The 18,029-nt window shown below is 35.0% G+C and overlaps 1 protein-coding gene across 11 annotated transcripts in view; it reads right to left on the bottom strand.

Annotated features, from left to right (window-relative positions):
- DMD (dystrophin) overlaps positions 1-18,029 on the bottom strand; it is a 1,162,034-nt gene that overhangs the window by 702,999 nt on the left and 441,006 nt on the right. For all 11 annotated transcript variants that reach the window (XM_056326975.1, XM_056326977.1, XM_056326978.1 and 8 more), the window contains 7 exons: positions 13,522-13,667; positions 12,389-12,601; positions 8,490-8,603; positions 7,185-7,340; positions 4,529-4,699; positions 1,769-1,951; positions 73-207 (listed from right to left, as the gene is read on the bottom strand). In XM_056326975.1, coding sequence (XP_056182950.1) covers positions 73-207; positions 1,769-1,951; positions 4,529-4,699; positions 7,185-7,340; positions 8,490-8,603; positions 12,389-12,601; positions 13,522-13,667 — 1,118 coding nt within the window. The remainder of the gene's footprint in view (positions 1-72; positions 208-1,768; positions 1,952-4,528; positions 4,700-7,184; positions 7,341-8,489; positions 8,604-12,388; positions 12,602-13,521; positions 13,668-18,029) is intronic.

Raw genomic sequence — 18,029 nt, 5'->3', positions numbered from 1 at the left:
TTTGTTTTGAAAGTAATGTGATTTACAATTTATCAATACATGTGATATGATATTTTTTAAGTCAGCACTTACATCTAAAGACTCAGAAATCTCTTCTGCACCTCCCTGGATATTTTCAGTTGCCTTCAGTTTCACTTCAACCTCATTCAACCATTTATTTTCTGCATCCAAATACGACAATAATTCACGCCAACATGCCCATACCTCCTGATGGAGAAAAAGTAGTTTACTGAGATTGAAAATATCACAGGTAACTTTCAATTATTAAAACATTTAAAACATTACATGTTTCATCGCCAAAACAACATGGTTGATATCTGATGGTTACAGTGCCATTTAGTTGATTTTCCCCCCAGTATTTATATGTTCCAAATAGATATAAATCACAACCAAAACATTCTGATTAAACAGAGTAAAACCACAGAATATAGCGTGAAAAAGTGAATACTTCCGCTAAACATAACTTGAATCCTCTGTCTTATGAATTATGCACTTTTAATGCTTTTCTGTAAGATTTTCTTGTAATATATAAATATAGAAATTATCAAATTTTTAATGACTCATGTTAGAGGTTTATATCTTTCTGACAAGATGTAGTTAGGCTGCTTATATATTCTGTATATTAATTACTTAAAGAACAGGTTCATAAAATGTCTACAAACACAGCTTTCAAGAATTCTGATGGAAATCTTCATGGAAATTAATTTTAAACAACATCTAATGCAATTTATAGACCACTTAACTGCTAGAGTACTAAACATAATGTTGTAAAATAAAATTATGTTCTTATTCTCCTGGAATTAAATTGTTGTCCACTATTTTATTTTTACAGTTCCTGAAGATACTTATATAAGCAAATAAAAATGGCACTTTATGCACAAGCAAAACATTTAAAGTCTCTGTAAATCACCTTTTCCTTGCTCCCTTTTTGTTAATAGAAGTTAATATAATTTTATTGAGATGCATTAGGATGTTTTTATATCAAGTTTCCCAGAATGCAATTCATCTCACCTAACTTTGATCATATCAAATGTGTCGGGTCTAGGAAGAGTTTATAGAGGGTTATTAACACTCAACAACAACATTAATGATCAGGAGAAATAGAGGCTACCAGCTTAGACAGAATTGTCACAGTGAAATTTAGAGGAGATAAATTTTACCCAGGTGTAAAATTGTCCTGTAAAAAGTTATCTATTCCAAATTTGTTCACAACAAAAACTCATACCTGATTCACTGTGACCACTGTATAATACGCAAATAGTCCTATGGCAAGAGTCTTTAATGGGGTTGGCCAAAATGGCAGAGTCAACTCAAAATGCATGAGACATATTCAGCTTGCCAGCAGATCAAATGCTGCTCCCATGCTGAGATAAAACTCCCTGTTTGGCTTCAGTGCCATTTAATCAAAATCTCAGCCATGGAAGAAAGATGCCTAGAGGAGCTGGTGAAAACAATGTCACAGGGTTGCTACAGAAGCCAGATTCTTCACTTAACTCAGATGGTTAAGAACCCTGAGCAGCCATTGCTGTCTTCCACATAAGAGCCATGTTTGAGGCTTCTCTTTTAATATGACTCTCTAGCACATACGATTCTCAAAAAGATTTAGTATATGGCTCATACCATGTGGTATGTGGTATTTGGTATATGGCTCATGAAGCGAGGACAGCCTTAGGCTACTTATGATCCTATATGCTAATACATCTTTACTCTCTACCTTACTTATGCAGTTAGAAGGGCTATAAATACAATGACTGACAAGATATCCAACCTCCAAAGTTTTACACTTTCCATTCAGTCTGCTGCAGAGTCGCTGGTAGCTGGTGATTAGAACATCAAGCTCCTTTTTCAATGCCTCATGAGCTGCAGGTGGAGCTTTTGCTATAAAATTATTCACAGAATCAGTAATAAGCTTCACTTTCACTTCTTTCTGCATGGCTTCTTCCTTTGCTCTCTGAAAAACAAAAATTGTAGTCCCGGTTTAAGAAGGAAACTTATTTCTAATAACTGTTAGAATTCTCTCTGACAGAATTCTGTAAGAGGGAAAAAAAATCAGCAACCTCACAAAACAAAATGCCAAGAGCCATTTAATTCCCAGACTGTCTGACATAATCTTGAATGCACCCAAACCCAATCTTTTTTCCTTTTGTTGCCAGTACACGATACTCAATACCATTTAACATCTCACAACTGTTTAGTTTTCTGGAGATCAGAAAAGTAAAACATTTCATTATGTTGTTTTGGTTGGTTTTTTTTTCCCCAAGAAATGCTCCAAATACCTTTGCCATAATAACTTATGAATTGCAACTGACAAAAAAACAAACAAACAAACAAAAAAAAACAAACCAAAAAAACCCCAAAACCAACTGTGGTGTTATAAATTAATGTATCCAGGTTTTAAGGTACAATCACAAGTAGCAAGACAGAAAATAAGGAAAATACTTATGACTGATTTTTCTATCCTTGCCACTGTCATTAACCTGCATTTAAAGAGAAAATGAGAAAATAATTTTTTCTCCAGTGTATATTTCACACTTTTATTAGAGTATTAATATTGATTCCATTCTTTCACTTTACAGAGATGGAAAAATCAACTCCATTAATCACGACCAGCGAACACTAACCTAACATGGAGAGAGGACAAAGTGAAAAGGGAGTGTCTGCCTAACAGCACTTTCTGCATCAGACCCTAGGCAAAGCAGCTTAACAGACATAGGAAATATAAAGATCAAAGGGACACAGAGAAAAACAAATGGATGGTGAAATAAACCCATAACTAAAAAATCCTATATAACTGATCTGGTACCATCAACCTGCCACTTTTTCCCTGTTTTAGCCTATATAAGCACAACACCTGATAAACCCAATTCCCAACTTTCTTCCTCCATCTTTTGCTACTCCCCCTCTTGTTATGCTGTCTCATTTGTAAAATATAAGATTATCATACCTAGCATTGTTTCCTCTGGGTGCTTATAATGGGATGGTGTCTATGACTGCAGACATACTGCTACCGGAAACAGAGTGATGGTATACATAGTGGCATCAGTGTGTACTGGTCTTCACAGGAATTTAAGATGGGAACTCCCTGGCCCGAAAACACTAAACCAAAACCTTGCTCCAAACAACCTTCTTTCTCTCTGGGTCTGAGAAAGTCCATGAACCAGAATAATTGGGATCAGGCTGCCATTGTCAGAAAGTTTACGAGGTTGCTCTTGGCTTTCCTTTTCCCTAGCTGTGGGAAGAAATGGGCTGCAGGATGAACAAAGAGTTCTTGTCTAGATTTTGCCTGTTGTGTGTGACAGAAGAGGTGGCTGCAAGCCTTCAGGGAAAGGATCATCATAAGCAGGTGAAGGAATGCATGACAAACGATCTGGTTATCTGCATAGGTTGAGGTGTCACATTTTGGCACAGCCTGTGCTTCAGCTTGAAGTGCAGAATATTCAGCAGGAAAAAGATTATAAGGGTTGTGTCTAAAACTATACATCTTACCCATTTTTTAATGCAGTAAAATGTATAAAATTGAGGTTTGATATTTAGTTACTAAAAAAAACCCTGTATCTCTAGAGCAGATGTTTACTTTTGATAGTGGATACCCCATCCCTTGAAGTGTTCAAGGCCAGGTTGGATCTGTCTTTGAGCAACTTGGTCTAGTGGAATGAGTCCTTGTAGGCGGGTGGAACTAGATGGTCTTTAAGGTCCCTTCCAACCCACACCATTTTATGATATGTCTCACTTACAATGAATTGAACTTGTTACATATATTTCCATATTTTCTGTATATTCTGACTGGCATCAAGTAATTTCTGTCATAAATTAAGAGATCATTGGTTGCATGGTCAGATACTCTCAAACACTGACAAAACCCCATGGACAATGAAGAGTATGTGAACATAGTGTTGGATAGATTGTTAAGGCCATATAATCTGACTTCCTGAATAGCACAGGCCAAACAATTCACCTATGAAGTAAAAATCAGTCCACATCCAGTGGCTGAGCAAGAGTATGCTTCAGCATGTATCACAAACTAGTGTTTTTGTCCAAAGGCCATATTCACCCCACATGAAACCAACATTATTAATTGAGACCAAAATATGCTGTTCCTGTAATGCTATACTAAAGAAACAGTAAATTATGCATACTTAGTACACACCAACATGCATCTTGAAAACCTAAATCTTATCCCTCCCTAATACAAAGAGAAGACATAAAACTGATTTCACTCTATCCGTTAAATGCTGCTAACACCTGATTCTTAGGAATTATTCCTTACATAAAAGAATCTGGAAGCTGCATCAAAATCAAGTATTCAATAAAACAAAGAGGAAAAAAATCAACGTAGTATTGTAAGAGATTAAAGATCTCCCAACATATTCCAAATAGAAATTATTTCAAGCCACCTACCACTTCAAAACTTAGGCTAAAAAGTAGACCTCAAAAGACACCTTCCTAAAAGAACGACTAGACATTCTTTACAATGAGAGCTTCCAAAAGAACTTTTTAACACAGATCAAGGATTTAGTTAATCTTTTACCTTCAGTTCCTCAATAGCTTTCTGTAATTCATCAGGTGTTTTATACTCAAAATCTCTTTCCAAATATTCTTCCTCAGCTTGTGTTATCCATTCATGCATCTCTGACAAATCCTTTCTGAGACTAACTGTCTTATCCAAACCACCTTTTAATGCTGCCTTCTTAGCATTGGCCTGTAAGAAAGAAAAGATTGCATGGTATTTAATGCAAAGCTACTGTAGAAACAACTATATTTTAGCCTGAAGAGAACCAATTTAAATCCTATACTAATCACATTGCTAGTAACATTGTATGTTACATTGTTACATACTACATTGCTGTAATTAGGCAGATGTTAACAAGGAATTAGATAGATATTAATAACAGGTAATCAAGAAAGTATTACACATGTGCATACATCCTTTTTTTTTAGTGAGTCATTGCTGTGCAGAACGAGTTTTCAATGATCCTAGAACATCCTGAGGTCATTAGAAAACAAATCTGGAAAAAACGCATCACCCAGGGATATCTTCTAAAAGATGTAAAAAGAACCACCACAGGAGACCATGAAAGTGCATCCAAGGATGAAACCAGAGGCTCTTGAGCTATAAAGTCAGATGGCCTTCTAACCAGTTTGAATGCAATTTGCTAGAGAAGAAAGCAATATGCATAGCTCCCTTCTACTAATGAGGTCATTATTGATTTTCTCAGAAAAGTGTATATCCTAAAAATAGGTAAGTAAAAAAGGAACTTCCCAGTGGGAGAAACTACTTATCTTAAAGGAAAATAATGCTTCTGTGAAATCCTTTGCCAGTCATTATGTAGGGGTCATATAATATGTTATACAGCTCATGTATGGAACCAGAACTAAATGATATTTAAGATCCCTTCCACTCCAAACCATTCTTTGTTTCTATGATTCTGCATCAACTTATCAAAATTGTCCATAACTGTTTGATCCATTGGCTGAGCCATCTTTCAGTGGTGTAAAGAAGTTTACAACAAAACCAGTTAGTTGCACTGGTGCTGTTTTTCAGACCTAGTCTTGCAGAGCTGATCATGACAATATCCTGCACTGTGATGCTACTTCGGTAAATGTAATTTTCAGTCACAACAAGAGGAACTCTGTATTTGATCTTAGTTTCTGACTGCTACTGGCTTCACTAGCCATCCTTGAGGACTAGCTGTTACGTATAAATGTTGTTCTACATACATGTTGTTTTGTAAAAGAGAGTAACAATAAAAAGGTGATGTTCAACAAGTATAGAAGCAGAACCATATACGGCCCTGCAAAATTGCTTCTTCCCTCAGTCATTGTACCTGAAGACAGGGTAATCTCCTGTCATCTGGAAAGAGTATCTGCCAATTGTTAGTACTCAGAGTCATATTAACTGCATGTATATCAACCCAAGCTGATTTTTCCAAATTCTTTCATGAAATTCCCACAGACCAAACTGATTTTTATATTTATTACTCATGTGTTTAATAGCTCTTACTGAACAAGTTGTGTTAGAAATGCTCACTGAGAGGAAATAATTTGTGCTGTGTACGGAACAGAATTATTACAGTCAGATTTTAAGGGAAGTCAGAAGAAAACTGTAATAGACTTCTAAACTCATAAGGCATTACTTGAAATTTCTATGAGAGAAGTGCAAAGACATTCCAACTTATTAACATTACAAAAATAAGCAATTAAAAAATCAACATTAGTTGAAGGGTAAAGACTACAGAACTGGATCAATAAAATGTCTTACATATTTCAAAGATCAACTTTTTTGAAAAATGTTTTTATCAGAAAAATATACAAAGGCTATTTTTCACATGTAAAGTGAAGAATAATAATTCTAGAAAGCATTAGACCACCTTGAAAGGCAATAGTTTTACTATTACAGAAATAGACATTAAAAAGTTAGAAAACAGAATGAGCAAGTAGAAAAAACAGTAAAAACACCCAGCCCACCACAGCCCACCACAGCCCGTCCCAGCCCGTCCCAGCCCACCACAGCCCGTCCCAGCCCACCACGGCCCGCCACAGCCCAACCTGAAAGACATTTTATTTGAACTATCATAAAGAATGAGAATCCAAAGGCCATAATTGAAATAATAGTAATTTTTACATCCCTTAATCTGTAAAAGTATTTATTATGACTGTCTTTAATTAAAATAAAATAACTGTCCTTGCCTGATATGACCTATTCTCTCAAATTTGTGTGACCATCAGAGACTGTAATTTACACAAATGTATATGTGTGCATACTCTTAATTCCAATTTACTGCCTTAATGTCTTACTTAGTCTGGAGTAATGACATGCAAGTACAAGATGCAAAAGAAAATGTAACACTAAATAAAGAACTCATTTTTTTTGCAAAAGCCCATATACCACTTTAACATGCCAGTTTTGCAGGAGCCATAAAATCATTCCTGTTAAGATCTAAGATATTAGTATGTAACTTCTTTTATAAAAATAGTAAGATATTGTATTAGAACATAAAGAAATATACTTTACATGTATGGCTGTATACTGAATAATATTCCTAAAATGGAAGTTTAATTAATGTGAACCAACTATGTCAAATTCAGTTTCAAATCTAATGGATATGCATAGAAGGACAAATTCTGCCAATAAGAAACCTGATTTTTAATTTGAAATGAATGAGTCACAGCAGAAGATGTGATACCTGTTGACAAATATGTTCCCATTGAATATTGAGATCCTTTAGTTCTTTTTCTATTCTGGAAGCAAATTCTGGCTCTGCTCCACTTTTCATTTTCTTCCCAACCTCATTAACACTGTTCAAACTGGGCTGGATTGTCTGGATATCATTCACTAAGGCCTAAAGGAATAGCAGAATATTAGCAAGCAGCATTCACACCAGTTTTCAGGTATGCTATCCTTATCAAAATGCATCTACGTAAGATTCTGACTAGTCTTTGATGCAGATCTCCACTTAAATGAGCACAATTAACAAGCTTAGCTATGAAAATGCATTAAAAAGTAATGAGCAGCTGTAATGTGGTAAGCAATGCTGTATCAGATAAAAGTTAATTTGCAAAACATATATTATGTAAATTTCAAATGTTATGTATATACTATATATACACAGACATATAACGCTATATATACTATATATTATATCTATTACAATGCCTATATCTTTTATTCACATTTGCTAAAAAGCATCCCAGCACAGTAGTGGAAAAACTATTTGTGAAGTCATTAACTGTACCAGCATTATCCTTGGGTTGGTAATTCACCTGATAACTTCCTGAAAATTACCTGAAAGGTGATATACTCTGGTTATGTCCAATTATTAGAATTTAATTTGTGGTTGAATATTATTTAAGCCCTGAGATAGTTCTAAACTGTCACTTCCAATTTTATTTCCTAAGGCCTTTTTCAGTGCTGCAGATGTTACCTGGGCTTCCTACACAGTGGAAAAGGCTAGAAGTGTAAACACATAAAAGATGATGAAGATTTTGGCAGTTTTATTATATGTTTGACAGTAATAGCCAATATTTGTGCAAACTCTTCATAAATTCAGGTGACAGATTTTAAAAGTTATGTTAATTTACTGTTCTGTAGAGATAACAGTTGTCCGATATGATTTATAATAATTTTTATTTACATAAGAGATAAGAGAGAAAGTTTTTTCCCTGCTATAAATATGGAATGATACAGTCACTGTATGCCTCCTCTCTGTAATAAAGTTTACAATTTTTTACCTTATTTTTCCTTCAAACCCAGGAAATGCAGGATGTTCAAATGCACTGCAGAAGACAACCCCCTTATGACATGAAATAATTTTTAGGAACAGTAATCATTTGTGTAACATCTCTACAAGCCTAGCTTATAGAATAAGCTAGAATAATAAATAAATAAATACATAAATACATAAATACATAAATAAATAAATACATAAATAAATAAAAAATACAGAATAAGGTGGAATCAAATAATTGCCAAGCAGGCAAGTAATACTCACTGTACATTGCTCAAGTTGCTTTTCCAGTGCTTCTGAATCACCAAGGGCGGGCCACTCTTCCTTCAGAAAAACATCCACTTCAGCCATCCACTTCTTCAGTGTTTTAATGTCATTCTGTTTTATTAAAAATACATTTTATTGCATCATAGAGAACATGACTGGCAATAGTGTAATTCATCCTGGCACTATGACTAAAACTCATTGCAGTCTAATTTCAAGATTATTGAACTGTCTGAAAAATACAAACATGGCAGAGAAACAAAACCAATTTTATCTGAGACCATCATTGACTCTTTAGCCTGCACTCTGACCATTTCTGCCCAAGTTTAATGTGCCTGCAAGCAGGCAACGTTTTGGCTCTCAAGTTTATGCCTTCCAGATATTGTTTATGTTTAGATGTTGACGCGTGCTCATTGGTTCCTTGTATGGCTTCAGACTACTCATGCTAAGCAATTAATTCAGGCTCACCTATTAAATCCTCCCGTGCTTCAACTTAAATTTCAGACTCCTTTTGGAAGTTGCATGCTCTATTGCTTATTTCTCTATCAGAACACAACACAGAAAAACTCCCTTACTACTCAAAATGAAAAAAAAAAAGGTAATTGTAAAAGTAATTGCAACAGATTCACTTCAGAAAGAAAAATCATATAATGACTCAATGAGTCATTTCAAATACTGACTCTCAGTTACCGTTTCTAGCAGTAGATTATTTGTAATCACTATTTAGCTTTCCATTGTCTTTAATTAACCCTTGAAATTAATAAAAAAAGCTAAATATCAAATGTTTAAAAAGAAGGAATGCTACTAGCCCCAGTCAATATTACATAGAAAATCTAATACCTTGAAAGGCAGAATAAATTTAGAAAGATATGTCACTTACAATTACCTTAAAATGCCACCTTAGATAAACAGTTAGATGCACATGTTAAAATAAAAGTTAAAAATGGCAAAAAATTTGAAAGGCAAATTATAAAGCATTTGTTCATCAAACTGTTTTCATCAACAGTGAAGTACATATCGATGTTATATGCTGAATGCAAAGTTGAATTAAAGCACAAAAAAAGGACATTTCATTAGAATACAGACTGTGCCCTAAAATGTGTACATAAAAGCCTTAGCAACTATTACAAGATAGATAACCAAAGGGAACATTTTCCTAATATGCTTGATAAATTTAATAGCAACAGGCTACCATGGAAAATGGACGGACTTAATAACAATAATAATACAGAAATTATCAGTATACTTCAGAATGGCAATTACCAAAACACTGTTTAAGTGTCTACTGAGAATTCCATTATCAGTCAGTAAAAATAGTTCAGAATTCATGATGAAACTTTAATACCTTTAAAAGAATACTTTAAGTATAGCTCATTAATACTGCAAAATATAGATCTGATGGGATTTACTTAAAAAGAGATCAGTTTCCAGCTACCAATGAAGATTGAATGTATGACTTGCATTTTTAATCAGACTGTAAATGCATTTTATTTATCCACACTGATTTCATCGTATCCCATGCTGACACATTCCATAAATCGCAACAGCTAAAATAATCGTCTGGAAGTCATTCAAGGAGTTGAAATGACAATGACTTTTATATTACCTGTGTACTACAGTGACTTCAGCAATAAATGTAAAGGCTCACATAGCTAAAAAAATACATGCTGTACCGAGGATGATCATGATGCTCAGGACTCTCTCCTTTTAAGTGTATTGCTATGTTTTGTGCAGTTGCACATATTTCATTATACTATTGATAAAACCACTTTCCAGTTTTCCTATTTATATTGGGTTTATGTGGCAAGGTTTTGGTAGCAGATGTGGCCTGTGTGAGGAGAGGCCCAGTGCTGCCCAGCGCTGCACACAGCCAGTTGCAGCTGCCTCGAATGGACCCACCACAGGACGGAGCTGACCCCATGGTTAGCTAGTGATGCCTCTGTGATAATACAGTTAAGAAAGGGCAAAAATGCCAGGCACACAAAGTAGGACAGAAAAAAATTTAGAAACATCCCTGTAGACACCAGGCTGAGTGAAGAATGAGGGAGAAGTGTTCCATACACCAGAGCAGAGATTCCCTTGCAGCGTATGGTGAAGACCATGGTGACACAGGTTCCCTCCCTGCAGCCCGTGGAGGGCCATGGTGGAGCAGATATCCACCTGCAGCCCACGGAAGACCCCATGCCAGTGCAGATGGATGTGCCCTAAAGGAAGCTGCAGCCCATGGGGAGTTGCAGACAGGAGCAGATAGTTCCTGAAGGACTGCAGCCTGTGGGAGGACCCACGCTGGAGCAGGGGAAAATAATGAAGAGGAGGGAACAGCAGAGAGGAACTGTTATGGACTGACCACAGCTCCTGTTCCCCATTCCCCTGTGCCCCTTGGTAAGCAAGGGAACAAGAGTAAAGCAACGGAGTTCAGACTAGGAAAAAGAGGAAGGGGCAGAGGTGTTGTTTTAATTTTCGTGTTTGTTTCTCACTACCCAAATCTAATTTAATTTTTCCCAAGTTGTGTCTGTTTTGCCTATGATGGTAACTGATAAGCAGTCTCCCTGTCTTCATCTCAGTCCAAGAGCTTTTCTGTCCTATCTTCTACCCCTGTCCTGCTAAGGACAGGGAGTGAGAGAGCAGCTGGGGCATCTGGTTGCTGACCAAAGTTATCCCACCATACCATTAAACTTCATTTCATGGCCAGCTTCAAACAACAGAGATGCAGCTACAGAGCCAAAATTACAATTTAGAGCAATGTGGCACTTCAGTAGTGAAATTATAAATGGCACTGATAAAATATTTCCTCTTTTTTGGTCCATTTTGCCTATCTAAAAACTGATTAAGAGTAACAAAATAATCAGTACTTTTCTTCTATTTTTTTTTCCCTCTACAAAAGAAATGCAAGAACACTTTTCCAGAAAATTTATTCCTGAGCAGACAACTCTATTGAACTAAGCTGAAAATAACAACTACAGTTCACATGCTATTGTATTATAATTCACATGGAGTTAATCATGTATCATGTTCTGCTACCAGCAAACCAAGACCCAGGACACAAATATTTGGTGTTGTAAATAGAAGAAATACAGAGACACAACACTGAGAGGAAACACACTATAAGAACACAGCTTTGAGTATGGCTACAGGATCTCAATATTCAGAATTTTCATTGCAGTATATCCCATGAATATTCAAGTGCTCATTTGCATGGGGGTGAGGAGAGAAAAACGTATAAAAAAATTAAAAATACTTTCTTCATTTTTGTGACTAGTTGATCTTATTTCCTCTGAAACCTGTCCCTTGAAATTCTATAGAAATAGAACAGGAATATGATAATAATGGACATTTTAAATATTATAACATCTAAGTCATAGACATCCCCTGTAATGCTGATACATGTGATTTATAAACACATATAAATAGGAGATACTCCCATTGAGAGAAACAGTGTAAGGTTCCAATGCCATCATTCCAAATACCTGATATTCACGCAATTGTGTAAGTCAGATACACTTCTGCTTTCTGTTATCTGCTCCCAAGATATTACCATATTTCAAATGACTTTAATTATATAAGTCAATCCATTAAAGTCAATATGGTTACAGCTGCTTCAGCTGCATGAAAAAGTACTTCAGCTATATCAAAAAAGGTAACTAGAGGAATATTTAGTAGCAATTTCATTGAAATAAAACATAAGTTTTGCTATTGAAACAACATAGGCAGAAAGCCACAAAATCAGATTTCAAAGTAAAATCTTGGACCCTCCAAAATCAAGTGAACATTTTAATACATTTTATGTAGTGTTTTGATATTTCACTTTGGTGTTACTTTCTTGAGGTGTATGTGTTCTGTGCTAGTCCCGCAGCCACAAGCCACCACATAGCAGTTGAGGCTGAAAAAGTTTGGTTAACCTGGAATCGCTGGAGTTTGGTCATAAGCTCCTCAAGTTTCTGACAATGTTCCACCAGCTGTGCTGATAATTTCTTCCAGCGGCCAAGGACCACCTCAATCTCTGATCGATATTTTTGGCTGACTTCTGCAGGGGCTTTCCTGGACAGATCTTCCACAGTTGTGCTGAGATAGTTCAGGTTTTTTTGCTGCTCTTGCAGAGAACTTTGTAGAGCCTATGAATAAGAAGCAAATTCTCTTTGTTTCACAAACACAGGTGAGACTGCTGAAGAAAGAAGTTAAAACTATAAATGTAGGTCACCTTTGCTAAAACAATTTTTTCTCTGTTCTTCTCAAACTAGAAAGTAGAAATTTTAGTTGAACTGAGAATATAACCAGAGGGGTTTATCTCTGTTAATAGAGGTGATCCACATACACTTCGTTAATTTGAGGTAAGAATTTACTATGGCCTTAATTATTCCACTTTCAAAAGAATCAGAGTATGCTGGGAAAAAAAAAAGATAAACTTAGAACTGCCTCTATGATTTAACGTTTTTGATAACTTCTCAAAACTTTTGCAATTCTTAGCCCAAATTTGCTGCACTATCTTTTGTTCTATACTTTTTTATTTCTGAATGTGCATTAATAGTTGCATCAAACATGCTTATTAGCCATCCAACAGTAGAACAATTATCAAACAGTGAAATGCAGGGAAGGTTTGTAGCCACTGGCAAAACTTGTTCCATATTTGTGTCTGCTTGTAAATTTGACAGGAAATCTGACAAAGTCCATGCTGCATTTTGCAATTCACAATCATTCCCATGTCAGCACTGGGAAATGACATGAGCTAAATCTATACTTAACTACCAGAGCTATCATCAGAGTAATATTTTATATATCATGAGGACAAACAAAGGCTTTTCCTTAACATGTTCAATATTTTATAAAAGCAGTTTCAATGGTGAAGAACACTTTCAGTCCTTCAACTTTAGGAATCATTACAATCAAGCATCCACCGTCTCCACAACACCTTGCCTAAAACCATAACAGGTATAATTCCCTCAAGATCCATAAGCTTCAGCAAACTCATGACAACTAAGGATTTCTTCCTCTAAACCTTTCATTTGAGGCATTCGCCCCCAGCCTGACCACTCACCTTGAGCTCCCTGAGTCTCTGCTCCATGATTTCATATTCAGCAACTGCAACCTCAGGCATGGAAAGTTTAGTTTCTGACTGTTGGATCCACAGAAGTACAGTGTTCATTCTCTCTTTGTAGTGTGCAGGAGGCAAACTGTCAAAAACTTTATTCAATGGGAAAGAAAAAGGACAGAAATTAAATAAATTTGTGCTTTTTCTTTTTTTTTCTGAAAAGTGTTAGATAAAAGACCGAGCAACTGGGCCAGTATGTCGATGTCAGATTTTTCCAAAATTTGTGGAAGCAGAAAACTTTTGAAGAATGAATACGCTTGTTCTAATGTTTATGATATCTCTGCCATTTTATCAGTTGTGTGTCATTTGACTTGCTAGTTATAGGTCACATGGCAACTTCTATAGCCAAGACAAGTAGTCTAAAAATGTGTGTTTAGAGATTCACAGGCAAATCATCGTACTTAACCCAAATTCATATTGCAGAAAAGCAGTAAGAAACAGCATTCCCTTTTATGGTCCATGTTTGTGTGTTTAATGTTTCTGTTCAAGTAAAATGTTCTGTTCAAGACATCTGTTCAAAGCTTAGAAAATTAATCTTTTTTCAGCATTAAAGTTTTATTTTATTTAACTGTGCTTATTGTGCCAACATTACAGCTGCTGTAAATAGACAACATCTGGCATACACATGAGCAACTCATTAGCAGAGATATTCCCTCTGCCCTCAACAACAGTTGCTTCTATACTTACTGGAAAAAGAACAGACAAATAACGTGCCTGGTTGGAAATGAAACATTTCCAACTTGCACCACATAACAATGAAGTATATAAAAGGTGAAAAAAATGTTACACCTATTCCTACCTCCTGTATGCCTCTGGTGTTTCAGAAAGAACTGTACTGAAAAATTACATAACTGGACAAAAAGCAATTTTGACAAACAACACAAAGTTTTTAAGTGCAAGCTTGCTTACATTCTCACACAGCAATGCTTGGCAGAAGGTACTTCGGATTTTAACCTATTTTTTTAGCTGATCAACAGAATGCTGCTTGAAAAAAACCCTAATATTTTCAGTTAGGCATCACAACAACATACGAAAATCAGGGCAATTTAAACTCTGTCTTATAGACTGCGTGCTTTGTATGGCATACTTTCCTCATATAAATCTTGCCTGATCTATCTATCACACACATCTGGGGATTTACAAAATACTTGGGTACCAAGAAAGACAAAATTTTTTTCCTCTGTGATGTATTTTCTTTACACAGAAAGTAGTACTAATACATTCTTGGAAACACAGAAAACAAACATTTCCCATCTCATCAAATAGCATTTTATATGTTTTTTGTTCCTTAGTGAGACTTGTACTGTCTTTGACTGATTTAATCCAAGCAATTCCTAGTTTAGAATAGAACATGCATCTAAACACATCACTCCAAATGAAGGGAGATATAATTTCAACAGCTCAGAAATGTTAAAGGAGTATACAATTCTTAAACTTCAATTTTATTTAGAAATATGAAATAGAGTTCAGTATTGTTATGTAATGTTTTACTTCTATAAATACATTTCTTATTTAAATGAAAAACAAATCTTAGGACTAAAGTATGAATTCAAGCAGCTATATTAAAAAAATGGCTACATTCTTAGCAGTGAAGGGCACCTCTGAACAGGTAAAAACACAAGATATGCTGTTACAGCATACTCCACCAAACTGCATGAAACTCTTATCTTGCAAGTCTGCCAATAATAATAGTAATTTTAAAACCATGCAAACGCTGCAAATGCTTTGTCCTATTTTAATGATTTATGTTCTCTACTATAAGAAGGATTAAATGAGAGTTCAAGAGGGATCACAGATGTTGATTTCATCAGTTTGGTAGCTTTCCAAGTTGGTTATTAAATATTCCATTTAAAAAAGTTCAGTGAAAAAATAGTTTTCCAATTTCACTTTTCAAGACTACTAGTAGTGAAAAATTAGTTTTCAATGCCTTTTGCCTAGTTAGAGTTCTGAGGGCTTGTTGGGTTTAGGGCTTTTTTCAGGTGGTAGTGGTGTGATGATTGTTTTTTGGTAGTTTTATTTTTTATTTTTTTATTTTTTTTTTTAAGATAGACAATGTGTCAACATTTTTATCCACAAGGAAGCATATTAACATCTTTTTGCATGACACTTATGATGAACCTATATTGTTTTTTTCAGTTCATGGTGCCAATGGTGAGAATCCAGTCTAACTCCTATAGTGGGATTCACCTTACTTAATTTTAGCTGTCTAAACAAAAACAATTATTGTCTCTCTGTGGGCAGTATGGATCTCTAAATTCTCCATGCTCATAACATAAACACACATCCAGACCTGTTTATTTTTATCCTAAAATTTGCTTTGTGATACTAATGTTTGTGGATTAAGGTTCACATGATAAGCACAGTGAATTAATATGGATTCTGCTATACGACAAAAAAAAATCGTGAATTTGTAGTCAGAAACATATAACATGCCCATGACACAAGCTATAGGTAAACTAGGCCCACGACAGAACTCTAACAAAATATCACAGAAGGGAAATACAAATATGTCCCTGTGAAATAGCAGAATACATTTCCCTTCCCATAATTGGAAAATTTTGCTGCATTACTGTTCCAATTCTAGGGAATGCATTTTGGTGTGACTAATATTATCCACCCTTGAGAACTGGCAAGCAAGTACATTCACACTTGCATATTCATTTTAGAGGCAGTGCTTAAATTTGGAAATACAATGTGCAGATAGGAATTTGTCTAGGATATATTTTTAGTAAGTAGAGATATTTAAACATGTAAAAACAGCTTTCCAAATAAGTATTTTTTTCCCCCTCACAGCTTCCTTTTCATGACCAGATTTTCCAGTCATCAATTTTTTTTTTCCCCAGATCAGAATTGAAATGAGAATACAATCATCTCGACAACTATCAAATCACAATGAATATGGTGTAATGTGTATCTCTCTTCTATAGTCAGGACAAATCCAACTGTTCATTACATCACTGTGAAAAAAGAAAGGCAATAAATATAATCTATGGAATAATTTTATTAAAAACTTACACCCAAAAATGAATGAAATAGATTGAACTGCATGTATTTCCAATATAAAGCTCCTCAGTAGTAACTGCAGTTTAAAACCATGCTGATTTTCTCACATCTTTCTTTTGCTTATTTTGTAAATACAAATACTTGAAGCTATTAATCAAAGTCTGTATATTGATGACTTCATAAAATCTGTGATTCCCTTCTCCCACATCTTTCACCAGAAACTCTCAAAGTAGAAACATAAGGATTCTTGTATAATACATAATTAAGGTTGTGCAAGTGCTTGAACACTTCCAACTTTCATCTATTAAGCATTTAAAAGAAACAGAAGGGAAGCCCTTCTCCAGTTCTACAAGATCTAATATAACAGTAAATATCTTGTAAAGACACAATTTTTTTTTAGGTGGCTTTATTTCCCATTCTCATAAATTTTCATTTTTACCATGGAGGAAAAGGATGAAGTGACCTACAGAGCAGAGGATGTTACCTCATACACATTAATTTCACAGGCTGCTTCCTCCTTTCATTCTTTATTTAAATACAGGTGGGGAAAAATTACCACAGGAAATGGGTGCAGAAGAAAAATGAAATTACTTGCATGCTACTTGTAAAAAATAATATTTTCTCTCACACATCTGAACTGTATCTTCAGCTCAAAAGGCACATTCAAAGAAAGTTAAGCAAACAATGACTCAAAACCAAACAGCAATGAATATTATTGCTACTAAATCATAGTTCAGGTCAGGTCTTAAGAAAAGTTTACAGTTACGAAATTTATAGGACACTTGCTTAAAATTTTTGTTCTTCGAGTACTCAATGATTTGTGAGAGATGATTATACATATCATAACAATTTCACTGTCACTTATCACCTGTCTCTAAGATACTTAGAGCATCAAAATAAGCAGTTCAAAGTTCAAGCAAAAGCAGACAAATGACAGAATAAAACTCCAGATGTTATGGTTACTGTGGTTTGTTGCCTTATAAAATTATGCCAAGACTGATTTGCATGAAATCTCTGTAATGCAACCCTCTTTAAGATATTGTACTAGCAGATTAGGGGGAAAAGTGGTGTAAGTGCGAAGTGACTGTAAGCATGGGGTGAGTAAATAAAAGGTCTAGTGAATCTTGAGATGATGTAGAAGGCAAAAACATTCTAAAGTCCTTCTTGAAATAAATAGGAGACATCATCTGAATGCAGATGAATAATTCATCACTACTACTACTAATAATAATAATAAAAACAACAATGATTATGTTGATGACTTCACCTTTGGGAATTACTGATTCTGCAAGTGTAGATTCAGAATTTGAATGGAAAGCACAGTGCATGAATTTATGAAGCAGAGAAATGTGGAAATAACTTTGACTTTTCCTTTGCTGCATCCATCTTTATAGTCTTAATTCCACTTGTCACAAAAGCTTTTTCCTTTAAATTTACTTCTAAAAATCTAA

Source organism: Falco biarmicus, chromosome 2 (assembly GCF_023638135.1).
Source record: "Falco biarmicus isolate bFalBia1 chromosome 2, bFalBia1.pri, whole genome shotgun sequence".
Classification (NCBI taxonomy): Eukaryota; Metazoa; Chordata; class Aves; order Falconiformes; family Falconidae; genus Falco; species Falco biarmicus.
The sequence above is the reverse complement of the archived record's forward strand: the minus strand, read 5'-3'. Positions and strand labels throughout refer to the sequence as shown.